Source organism: Panulirus ornatus, chromosome 11 (genome assembly GCF_036320965.1).
Source record: "Panulirus ornatus isolate Po-2019 chromosome 11, ASM3632096v1, whole genome shotgun sequence".
NCBI lineage: Eukaryota > Metazoa > Arthropoda > Malacostraca > Decapoda > Palinuridae > Panulirus > Panulirus ornatus.
Window position 1 is genome coordinate 58,945,788 of NC_092234.1, and position 12,094 is coordinate 58,957,881.

The following is a 12,094-nucleotide window of genomic DNA, read 5'->3' on the forward strand; positions in this document are numbered from 1 at the left end:
CTCTTATCATCCCTGCACCCATTGTTGGTACACAATTTATCACAAGTAATATATTTGGTAACTTGTTCATATTGATAAGTACGTTTAATGACCTGACCCTGGTTTAGTGAAGATGCATTTGACCTGTCCCCTTTCATATGATCAAATGTAAAACTAAGAGTAGTTGTGAGTGATATTTTCATACAAAGAAATGACCTAAGGTTAGGTTGAAGAACATAATGATGGAGTGTGTGTGAGAGAAGGGATGGTGCTGAGGGATTTACAAAAGCCTTTAGGAATAACTGTGCATGAATAATTGCATTTGTAGGTTGCCTTGCTGAAGTAGAAAGTGGACAATAGAATTACAGATATAAATATCTGTGAATGCTCTTGAATTCTTACTTTGCATTGTATGATATCAAGGTTGTGACAAAACATATAAGAAGATAGTAAGTTAGAAAATTTGCACAAGGGTATTTGGTATCTTTGCCCTTTTGCCAGCATGCAGGCTTAGGGATGGAGACCCCATATCTGCAGATTAACCATACAGAAGGTGCATATGAATTAGATGTAAGTATAATGTCCATTGTTGCATACTACAAAATAGATGGATCCCTAGATCTGTATGAAATATAAGAGAGAAGAATGATGAATGTCAAAGGACAGAATTTGAAGAATTATGTGAATAGTCTATGTGATTGTATTTGTTTATTCCCCTCCATGTGATTGGGATTAGAGTTAGTGATTACAAAAAAATCATCAAGTCAGGCATTAAAGATAGGTTCCACAGTACTTCCCATTTATCATAAGACACTTTCAATAGTGTTTCATGTCTATGTTCTTGGTTGTGTAGTGCAGTCAGTTCAAACTATGAATTAAATCAAGAAAACTTGAGCTAGCGTGCCTGTTACCTGATGCATAAATGAATACTAATATTTAAAGCAGCAAAATCTAGCAGCTTTGGCTTGGAAAGACTCATGTATTTCATTGGGCAGGGCTAACTTTTAATCAGTCATATGCTGTTGGTAGATTTTCCTAATGCTCATGAAGGGATTATAGGGTCATTTAGCACTATGCTAGCACTTCACTGTGCTGGCCATGGTTGACGTAAGGTAAGTATGACTAGTCTTATTGTGTGTTAGTTGAAGTTGTTAGCACTGAAGGTACAGTAAATGAAGGTTGACTATGATTAATATATGAATAGCATTAATACCTTGATTTTACCTATTTCTGTCCACACACACAGTACATTGAAGTTGCATTAATAATCATCCATGGACAGAGCCTTAAGAGCATCTGAGAGAATACCTCCTCATTAAGGATTAGAATGGTATCTTACTTCCTCAGAATGAGATAGATCCATGAGGATTCACCCCTGTGACTGTCACAAAACATATGAGGCCAGCAGGTGCCCATTCACAGGACTCAGTGGCCCTGCAGCAACCTTCCATTCATTTGTACTTGCTGACTGGTGTTGTGTGAAACTGCTGTCCATTTCTTGATGTCATTTTTGTACTGCCTTCTTTGTATCTGGCCTTCAGAGATGTCAGCTTGTGAACAGTGTCTTTCATCCGTGTGTTTTCTGTGATGAGAATCATGAGGACTTATTGTATCCCGAGAATAAGTGTACACAGAGACAGACCTTAGCTGGCCCCAATATGATAATGCCCTTAGACTTTGTTTTGATGGATCAATATAACCACTATTTGTTCTATATTTTTTTATTTTAGAGAAGTCATAGATTCAAGGTTTGACATGGAATTTGGTGTAGAAGACAGTCTTGCATATTGTCATGCAGGGAAGACTAGGATCCTCGATGTCAAATAATTTAATACATCTCTTTGTGTGCTAAATAGTAAGAAAAAGAATAAGATTATGTTGTTTAGTCATTTGTTGAAATGTTGATGGGATTTCTCTAGCTGAACCTTCAGATTTATAGTTTCTTGTCACCAGAGTTATAAGTCAATTGAGTGGCAATGTGTGAAACAAGTTCTTATGGGTAAAACAAAGGAAAGCATTACAAGATTTCTCAAGATAGCTTTGCTTAGATGTGAGTTGTGGCCCAGGAAGGAAAAGTCGCTGAGATCTATGGCTTTGAGAGACTGTGAACCTCATTATGGTTTAATAAAAAAAATTTGAACTCTAGGAGGAGCTATCATTCGTTAGAGGGTCACATGGAAGCAGGAAGATGGATGGAGGCTCAGAGTTATTGGCATATCAACAGGAGAGAAGTGATGGTTCCCTGGCTTTTTATCTTTCAGAACACTTTGAAGCAAGTTGAGGGTCCGATTTTGATGAACAACACCAAGAGCTGTGTAGGGACTAATGAGTGAATTTCCTCTCTGCTTAAGAAATGGCAAATCATACTGTTATTGGAGCAGCATCTAAGAAACAGTTTAATCAAGCAACATTTCGTTTGCAGAGTTTGCAGTTTTAAGAAGATTGTGGGATCAACTGCTTTTCCAGTGGCTCCTTTATATTCAGAGGTTGACTCACTTACCAACTTCCTTTTCTCCAATTTTTGATTTTGAGGATGCAAGGGCCATTGCCATTACCTTGGATTGGAATGTTTGGGTTTATATTATCTTTTTACTCCAATAAACAGCCTTGACATTCTCATACTGATTGGTTTTCAAGATTGTGACTTTACAAGTGAAAAAGTGAGTCACATCTTTGGTGCAAGAGGTTACCGCAGAAATTTTAGTTTCCTTGTGAAAGTCCTTGGAATCATCACCGTCTAAGAGATCCAACATCAAGTTTTGTATTTTAAAATCACCATGTTTGAATCCTTTGTAATGTGTAGACAAAAGTATGGAGAATACTGAACCTGTGATTATTACTTGATGTTCTCTCTTCCACTCAGACAGTATCATATGGTTTGGTAATCTTTTTGGGTCTTTCTGAGAGAATCCTATGAATCAGTTGTAAGTGAAGCAATATGTAAAGTTTTTGTCTCATCTTTTACTTCAGAAGAGTGAAGCCAGTAACACATCATATAAGAGTGACTTACAGGAGCCTATGGCTGTGGTACTTAACATTAATGTGTTTAGCTTTGTTTGGAGTAGATTGTTAAGACTTTTTCTGAGGAGACCGTAAGCGCTTGTTTCATTCGTGATGGAAGCCGTTGAATCTCTTGAATCTTTTACTACCTGTTTCTTGAACAGGCAGTATTGCTCCACATGCCTTCATATGAAAACACCCTTCCTCATAACTTTATGATCAAGAAGAGGAGTTAATGGAAAGCATAGGAACCTACTGAAATTTCAAGATAGTCTTTCATGGATAAAGATTAATCTGACTCCAAAGTTTTTTGTGAAAAGATGACTGTAAGATTTAGTTGTAAGCCTGTTTTTATACAATTCTGAACATTTGCACCTAGTGAACATTATCTTTTTGTGTTCATCAAGACCCTCAAAATTTTCTTGGTCATTAGGGAGATTACTTGGGAGAATGTAGTTTTCTCTTCCTCGTCCCTTAAGCCTTTACAGGCTAGATGTGTTTCCATTTGGATGAGGAAGTTAGCATTCTGACAACCAAGGCTGTCCACTTGAGTTCATGATTTAAGGATAGTGGCTTTTTACAATGGCTTTCATAGGGAACCCCTCATGGAATTAGACTGGCACAAGTGATCTTTGGCATTTGAAAACACTGCCCATATATACCTTACTTGTCAAAGAAGGCGACTAAGAGAGGCTGGAGTGGGAGGCTGGAAATCATCTCCACATGTATTATTACTCTCCTAAACAAGAAACAGGAGAGAACCAAGTGATATATCCTTTCATTTACTGATTTTTATTTTTTTTATTATACTTTGTCGCTGTCTCCCGCGTTTGCGAGGTAGCGCAAGGAAACAGACGAAAGAAATGGCCCAACCCCCCCCCATACACATGTATATACATACATCCACACACGCAAATATACATACCTACACAGCTTTCCATGGTTTACCCCAGACGCTTCACATGCCTTGATTCAATCCACTGACAGCACGTCAACCCCGGTATACCACATCGCTCCAGTTCACTCTATTCCTTGCCTTCCTTTCACCCTCCTGCATATTCAGGCCCCGATCACACAAAATCTTTTTCACTCCATCTTTCCACCTCCAATTTGGTCTCCCTCTTCTCCTCGTTCCCTCCACCTCCGACACATATATCCTCTTGGTCAATCTTTCCTCACTCATTCTCTCCATGTGCCCAAACCACTTCAAAACACCCTCTTCTGCTCTCTCAACCACGCTCTTTTTATTTCCACACATCTCTCTTACCCTTACGTTACTCACTCGATCAAACCACCTCACACCACACATTGTCCTCAAACATCTCATTTCCAGCACATCCATCCTCCTGTGCACAACTCTATCCATAGCCCACGCCTCTCAACCATACAACATTGTTGGAACCACTATTCCTTCAAACATACCCATTTTTGCTTTCCGAGATAATGTTCTCGACTTCCACACATTCTTCAAGGCCCCCAGAATTTTCGCCCCCTCCCCCACCCTATGATCCACTTCCGCTTCCATGGTTCCATCCGCCGCCAGATCCACTCCCAGATATCTAAAACACTTCACTTCCTCCAGTTTTTCTCCATTCAAACTCACCTCCCAATTGACTTGACCCTCAACCCTACTGTACCTAATAACCTTGCTCTTATTCACATTTACTCTTAACTTTCTTCTTCCACACACTTTACCAAGCTCAGTCACCAGCTTCTGCAGTTTCTCACATGAATCAGCCACCAGCGCTGTATCATCAGTGAACAACAACTGACTCACTTCCCAAGCTCTCTCATTTACTGATACCTTTGTTTATTTCTAGATGACCTTTCTTTTGTGGCAATGGTTGTGATAGTCTGAAGAGGATGGCATAAAGAAGGGGTCATTTGTTGTGAAGGGTAGGTCAATTCTTCAGTTTTCTTTACTTTTTTCTTAATCTCTCCTCCATCACATGGGTATGTTCTTACACACTCAGAGGCCTCTGTCCAAAGGTTAGAGAAGTCTGTTTTGAAGAATGAAAATTCTGTTCTCTATCACAGGGTGATACATATGAAGATCCAGTTATGTTCTCTTCCCTTCTTTCCCTTTTGAAAAACCATCTCGTAATTCTTGACAGTAACAGCCATGAGGCACAGACACCTTTGGATAGTCAGTGAATAGGGTTGAAAACAGGATAGATGCAACCTCATTTCCACACCAAGACATCACAGGCTTGGGTGGTTTGCTGTTTTGTCACTGAGTCCTGTCTTGTAAACAACCATTTGATGGCCTCATATGTTTTGACATGTTCATGGATAAACCTCATTTTTAAGCCTGAATTGGCGTTTTAACACCCCTAACTTTGCAAGTCCTTTCTCAGATTCTTAAGAGGGCTCTGTATATGGTAAAGAAATAGTATTTCATCCTTCAAAATTTGCATTTGTCAGTTGCATGAAACCTTTAAACTATATTGCTTATACTTTAGCTTCCTAAATATGAACAAATCTTATAATTTCTTTTTTTATCCTTTAAAACATAAAGTCATAGAGCTTGTTAGTAAACTCCCTTTCTTTTCTGTTTGCAGGATGAAGATGGAGATTTGGTGACTATCTTTGACAGCTCTGACTTGGCCTTTGCTATTCAGTGTAGTCGTATCCTGAAGTTGTCTATACTTCTCAATGGCAAGAGGACTATGGTTCAAGAGTCATGTGTGTCTGTGAGTTAATTTTCAGTGATGGGGTAGAGACACTTAACAGATTAAAGGTACAGAGGTACTGATGAATGACCTCTTGTAAGGACAGTGTTCTTAGCTAAAGAAAATGGGTTTGATCAGAGAACTGATTGTAGTTAGTAAGATGTTATTTGCTGAGATAAACTGAGGGTCAGATTTTTTTCAATAACTGGCATGAAGTAATTTGCCGTGTTATATTAAAGGTTAAATATTAAAGTGAATGGAGTTGTCTGGATGTTATATGGTGTTATATACTGAGGTTTGCCTATTCATCTGTGTAGAATTGTTGTAGTACTACTTGTGCTGTGCCACTATTTCACTATTTACACAGATGAACGGAGTGAGAAGGGCTGTTTATGTCATATGAAAGTTTTTGTAATGCACTTGAACTAAATAGGCTAGGTATCATGTGTTGTGTTATGCTTAGGATTTGTCATTCAGTCAGTTGGTTGGGTTTCATTGTGTATGAGATTAGGAACAGATTATGGATTTAATGCTCATTTGTGTAGAATTGGTTAGGTGATATGTCCTTTGATATTTCAAGGGGTCATTACTTATTTGGATAGAGTTAACAAGATAATTGCTTTGGTAGGAGAGTATTTGCTGGTTATGCTTGGTCATCTGTAGAAGACGTTATTGGAGATATAATGACTTTCCTTTTCTCCCAGTAATGGTTTTTGTATATAGAGCAAGAACATTCTTTATATAGTGAAATAAAACTTTTGACTAGATTTTATGTGTATGAGTAGCTAATTAGAACCACTTCAAAGGAAAAGTAGAGGGATAGAATAAAGAATACAAACACTATATGAGACTGCTGCTGAGATGGAGGAACCCAAGGAATGTTGTGAGATGGCATTTTGTGAGAAGGTTTTATGTTTCAACAGTAATTTTCTTTGTAGCAAGAGATGGCAAGTAGGGTATTGAGAAGTGGTTAGATGATTTATTACATAAATTTACTGTTCACAGACATCTGATGTAAGGCGAGAACTTCGTGCTATACGTGACCGTGTAACTGCTCTTCTTGATGCCTTGGATGTGTCTGCTGATGTTACTTCCAAAACAGCTGGAAATGCTGATACTGGTTAGTCTACCTCTAGAGAAACACATCTGATAAAGTTTTGAGAATAAATGTCCCGAAAGCTTCTCTAAAGGTAGGTAAAGTAATCTCTTAGAAAAAGTGAGAAGTTACATAGATTTGATAAATGTATTAATTTATAGATATCATTATGATATAATCTCAGGACCACTTTTGTGGGGTTTGTGTAGTTTTGAGGCTACACTTTTATCTATCTTTATCTCTGATGCCTGTTCCCTTCAGTATTCCCTGAAGCTGGTGGCCATGGCAAAAGTCACCATAACTGATGAACTCCAGTGATGCATCTTAGCCTTTTGTGCCTCACCCTTAATGGGCCACTGGCAGAGGGCACTTTTATCGCAGTGTTTTCGGGGTTAGCTACTTTATATTCCTACTGATCACTTCTACTTAATGTGTTTATCAAATGTTCCAACCTACTACTTCTAAAGTGCCTAAAGTGTCTGTCTAATGTTCCTGCCTGATGTTCCAACCTACTACTTCTTCCAAATGTTCCCATCTAATGTTCCTATCTAGTACTTCTACTTAATGTTTCTAACTAATGCTTCTGTCTAATGATCCCACCTAATACCCATTTTATCAAGAGGCAGGGCAAGTGCATAGCATTCACTTCATGAGAATCTTGTTATGAAGAAGAGTTGTGTGAGTTAAGTGTTGTCGAGTGTTATGTGTGGCAAGAAGAGATTGTATCTTTGTGAACAGGATGCCAGCAGTCCAGATGTGGGTAAGGCAGGCTGCACTTTACACAGGAAAACTGAAATAATGATCTCTTGATCAAGAAGGTACTCAGCAAGACTGAACTCCTTTCGTACCATTGACAATGTTACAGCCTTGCCAAAAGCAACTTTTCACTCATGGTTTGACCACTTGTAGGCACAGTCTGTTAACATTAAAAGAACATTAGTTATATAACCACAGGGCTCCTACTGCTTCAAGGCTACACTACAGAGGACCCTTGGCAATAGTGGAGTTCAAGTTCCTGGAAAACCCTGTGGTTGGCAAAACCACCATTGGTGAAGGACTAGACTCATGGCAGATAGTGTGATTAGGGGCATGGTCCTCGAGAGACATACCTCAAATCCTATAATGAATACTTCAGAATAAAAACATCAGCATCTTATAACTTACAAACAACATATTAATTCCTCAACAGTATAAAGAAATGGTGTACAAAACTGAAAAGAAGAGGAATAAAGAAATAATACTGTATAGAATGATGGCAGTACATCACTCCTGAAGGTTTGCACTTGGCCTTAGTTCTCCCACAAAGCAGACAGCCAGCTGTGCAGCACTAAATGTTGCCTCAGTTTTCTGTATGGTTCACACTTTTGACCAATAACACCAGAATTCCTCCCAACAGCAGCAGCATTTTCACCATTTGCAAGGCAATTAAAGAATTCAACTTTCTGCTTTATAGAAATAACTTTCCTTGCCTTCCTTAGAGTAACATAACAAGCTTCATTAGTTTCAAGCTTAAAGGCCATATATGAGGGCACAGAGCAACAAACAAGCTAAAGATATCAAAGTTTGTACCTCATTGAGATCACTGAAGAGTCACAGTAAGACATAGCAAGAGTCACAGTAATACAGAACAACATAGCCAAAGTGCAGACAACGATGCTTGGGTGACTTGGTTATTTCACTCATACATTACTGAGGGTGAAAGGCATGCAAGGAATAGAGTGAATTGGAACGATGTGGTATACCGGGGTTGACGTGCTGTCAATGGATTGAACCAGGGCATGTGAAGCATCTGGGGTAAACCATGGAAAGTTTTGTGGGGCCTGGATGTGGAAAGGGAGCTGTGGTTTCGGTGCATTATTACATGACAGCTAGAGACTGAGTGTGAACGAATGTGGCCTTTGTTGTCTTTTCCTAGCGCAACCTCGCACACACGAGGGGAGAGGGGGTTGTTTTTGCTCTCACCTTTTTATGCTCTGCACTCAGCCTCTCCTGGTGCTTCCTCACACGTCTCCTTCCCAAGACATCTTTTTTTTTTCCCCTAGAATTTAATGATACTCTCTCACCCCAACTCTCATTTGCCCTCTTTTTCACCTCTTGCACCTTTCTCTTAACGTCCTTCCACTTTCTTTTATACATCTCCCATTCATTTGCACTACTTCCCTGCAAAAATTGTCCAAGTGCCTATCTATTCTCTTTCACTAACACTCTTTCTTCATCCCAACATTCACTACCCTTTCTAATCTGTCCACCTCCCACCTTTCGCATACCACATGCATCTTTTGCACAAACCATCACTGCTCTAAATACATCCCATTCCTCCCCCATTCCCCTTATGTCATTTGCTCTCACCTTTTTCCATTCTTCACTTAATCTTTTCTGGTTTTTCCTCACGCATGTCTCTTTTTCGAGCTTACTTACTCTCACCACTCTTTTCTCCCCAACATTCTCTCTTCATCTTCACTTCCACAAGATAGTGATCAGACATTCCTCCAGCTTCCCCTCTCAGCACATTAACATCCAAAAGTCTCTCTTTTACATGCCTACCAATTTAAGTTATTTTTTTTTTATTATTTTTTTTATTTTGCTTTGTCGCTGTCTCCCGCGTTTGCGAGGTAGCGCAAGGAAACAGACAAAAGAAATGGCACAACCCACCCCCATACACAATGTACACACACACACGCCCACACACGCAAATATACATACCTATACATCTCAATGTGCACATATATATACACACACAGACACATACATATATACCCATGCACACAATTCACACTGCCTGCCCCTATTCATTCCCATCGCCACCTCGCCACACATGGAATACCATCCCCCTCCCCCCTCATGTGTGCGAGGTAGCACTAGGAAAAGACAACAAAGGCCCCATTCGTTCACACTCAGTCTCCAGCTGTCACACAATAATGCCCGAAACCACAGCTCCCTTTCCACATCCAGGCCCCACACAACTTTCCATGGTTTACCCCAGACGCTTCACATGCCCTGATTCAATCCATTGACAGCACGTCAACCCCGGTATACCACATCGATCCAATTCACTCTGTTCCTTGCCCGCCTTTCACCCTCCTGCATGTTCAGGCCCCGATCACTCAAAATTTTTTTCACTCCATCTTTCCACCTCCAATTTGGTCTCCCACTTCTCGTTCCTGCCACCTCCGACACATATATCCTCTTGGTCAATCTTTCCTCACTCATTCTCTCCATGTGCCCAAACCATTTCAAAACACCCTCTTCTGCTCTCTCAACCATGCTCTTTTTATTTCCACACATCACTCTTACCCTTACATTACTTACTCGATCAAACCACCTCACACCACACATTGTCCTCAAACATCTCATTTCCAGCACATCCACCCTCCTGCGCACAAGTCTATCCATAGCCCACGCCTCGCAACCATACAACATTGTTGGAACCACTATGCCTTCAAACATACCCATTTTTGCTTTCCGATATAATGTTCTCGACTTCCACACATTCTTCAAGGCTCCCAGGATTTTCGCCCCCTCCCCCACCCTATGATTCACTTCCGCTTCCATGGTTCCATGTAGTTATTTTTATACTACATTTATTGTACTTAATCACCATCTCCCGCATTAGTGAGGTGGTGCAAAGAAACAGACGAGGAATGGCCCTAAGTACCCACATACACATGCATATACTTAAACACCCACACACGCACATATACATTTTAATGTATACATGCACAGACATATACATATATATACGTGTACATATTCATACTTGCTGCCTTTATCCATGCCCATCGCCACCCTACCACACAAAATAGCAAGTTAGCCACAGGAACAGACAGAAAAGGCCACATTCATTCACACTCAGTCTCTAGCTGTCATGTGTAATGTACCGAAACCACAGCTTCCTTTCCACATTCAGGCCCCACAGACTGTTCCATGGTTTACCCCAGATGCTTCACATCCCCTGGTTCAATCCATTGACAGCATGTCGACCCTGGTATACCACATCGTTCATATTCACTCTATTCATGATCGCCTTTCTCCCTCCTGTATATGTTCAAGGCCTGGTCGCACAGAATCTTTTTCACTCCATCCTTCCACCTCCAATTTGGTCTCATGGTTCTCCTTCTTCCCTTCTTTGAAACATATATCCTCTTTGTCAATCTTTCCTCATTCATTCTCTCCCATGTGTCTAAACCATTTCAACACCCCCTTTTCTGCTCTCAACTGCACTCTTTTTATTACCACACAACTCTCTTGCCCTTTCATTACTTACTTGATCAAGCCACCTCACACCACATAGTGTCCTCAAACATTTCCTTTCCAACACGTCCCCCCCTCCTCCGCACAACCCTTTCTATAGCCCATGCTTCGCAACCATATAACATTGTTGGAACCACTATCCCTTCAAACATACCCATTTTTGCTCTCTGAGACAACTTTCTTGCCTTCCACACATTCTTCAATGCTCCCAGAACCTTTGGCCCCTCCCCCTGTGACTCACTTCTGTTTCCATAGTTCCTCCGCTGCTAAGTTCACTCCCAGATATAAAACCCTTCACTTCCTCTAGTTTTTCTCCATTCAAACTTACCTCCCAATTAATGTGTCCATCACCCCATCTGAACCTAATAACCTTGCTCTTATTCACATTTACTCTCAACTTTCTCCTTTCACACACTTTACCAAACTCAGTCACCAACTTCTGTAGTTTCTCACCTGAATCAGCCACCAGCACTGTATCATCAGTGAACAACAATTGACTCACTTCCCACTTGAAATTATTGACAAAGATTCTTTGGATTCCTTCATATATTAGAAACGTGTGCTTCAAATAGTGTGGATAGTGGACAGTTTTGAAAGTGAATAGTATTCATTCTGAATTATGTTGTGTATTATATCTATTTTTTTCATGCATATTTGCCATTTCCCGCGTTAGCTAGGTAGCGTTAAGAACAGAGGACTGTGCCTTAGAAGGAATATCCTCACTTGGCCCCCCTTCTCTGTTCTTTCTTTTGGAAAATTAAAAAATAGGAGGGGAAGCTTTCCAGCCCCCTGCTCCCTTCCCTTTTAGTCGCTTCTACAACACGCAGGGATATGTACAGTATGTATTTTCTGAGAACTAGCAATGCTGATGATGAAATTTTCTTTAATGTCTTTTGATTAACCAAAATAACTTTAAATTTACTGCATTGCAGGACTCATCAGTAGTGTGGCAGCTGCAGCATCTCCTGCTCCACCAGCAGCTATGCAGCTGAATGTTTCATCAAAAGAATTTGATCCCCTTCAGCAATCAGAGCAACAGGTTGTATTATATTACTTTTTTCTTAATGTATGCCCTCCTATCATTATGATAATTTTC

At 40.1% G+C, this 12,094-nt stretch overlaps 1 protein-coding gene across 9 annotated transcripts in view; it reads left to right on the forward strand.

Annotated features, from left to right (window-relative positions):
• LOC139751579 (uncharacterized) overlaps nucleotides 1–12,094 on the forward strand; it is a 119,149-nt gene that overhangs the window by 25,931 nt on the left and 81,124 nt on the right. For all 9 annotated transcript variants that reach the window (XM_071667166.1, XM_071667167.1, XM_071667164.1 and 6 more), the window contains 3 exons: nucleotides 5,541–5,672; nucleotides 6,657–6,771; nucleotides 11,931–12,037. In XM_071667166.1, the coding sequence (XP_071523267.1) occupies nucleotides 5,541–5,672; nucleotides 6,657–6,771; nucleotides 11,931–12,037 (354 nt within the window). The remainder of the gene's footprint in view (nucleotides 1–5,540; nucleotides 5,673–6,656; nucleotides 6,772–11,930; nucleotides 12,038–12,094) is intronic.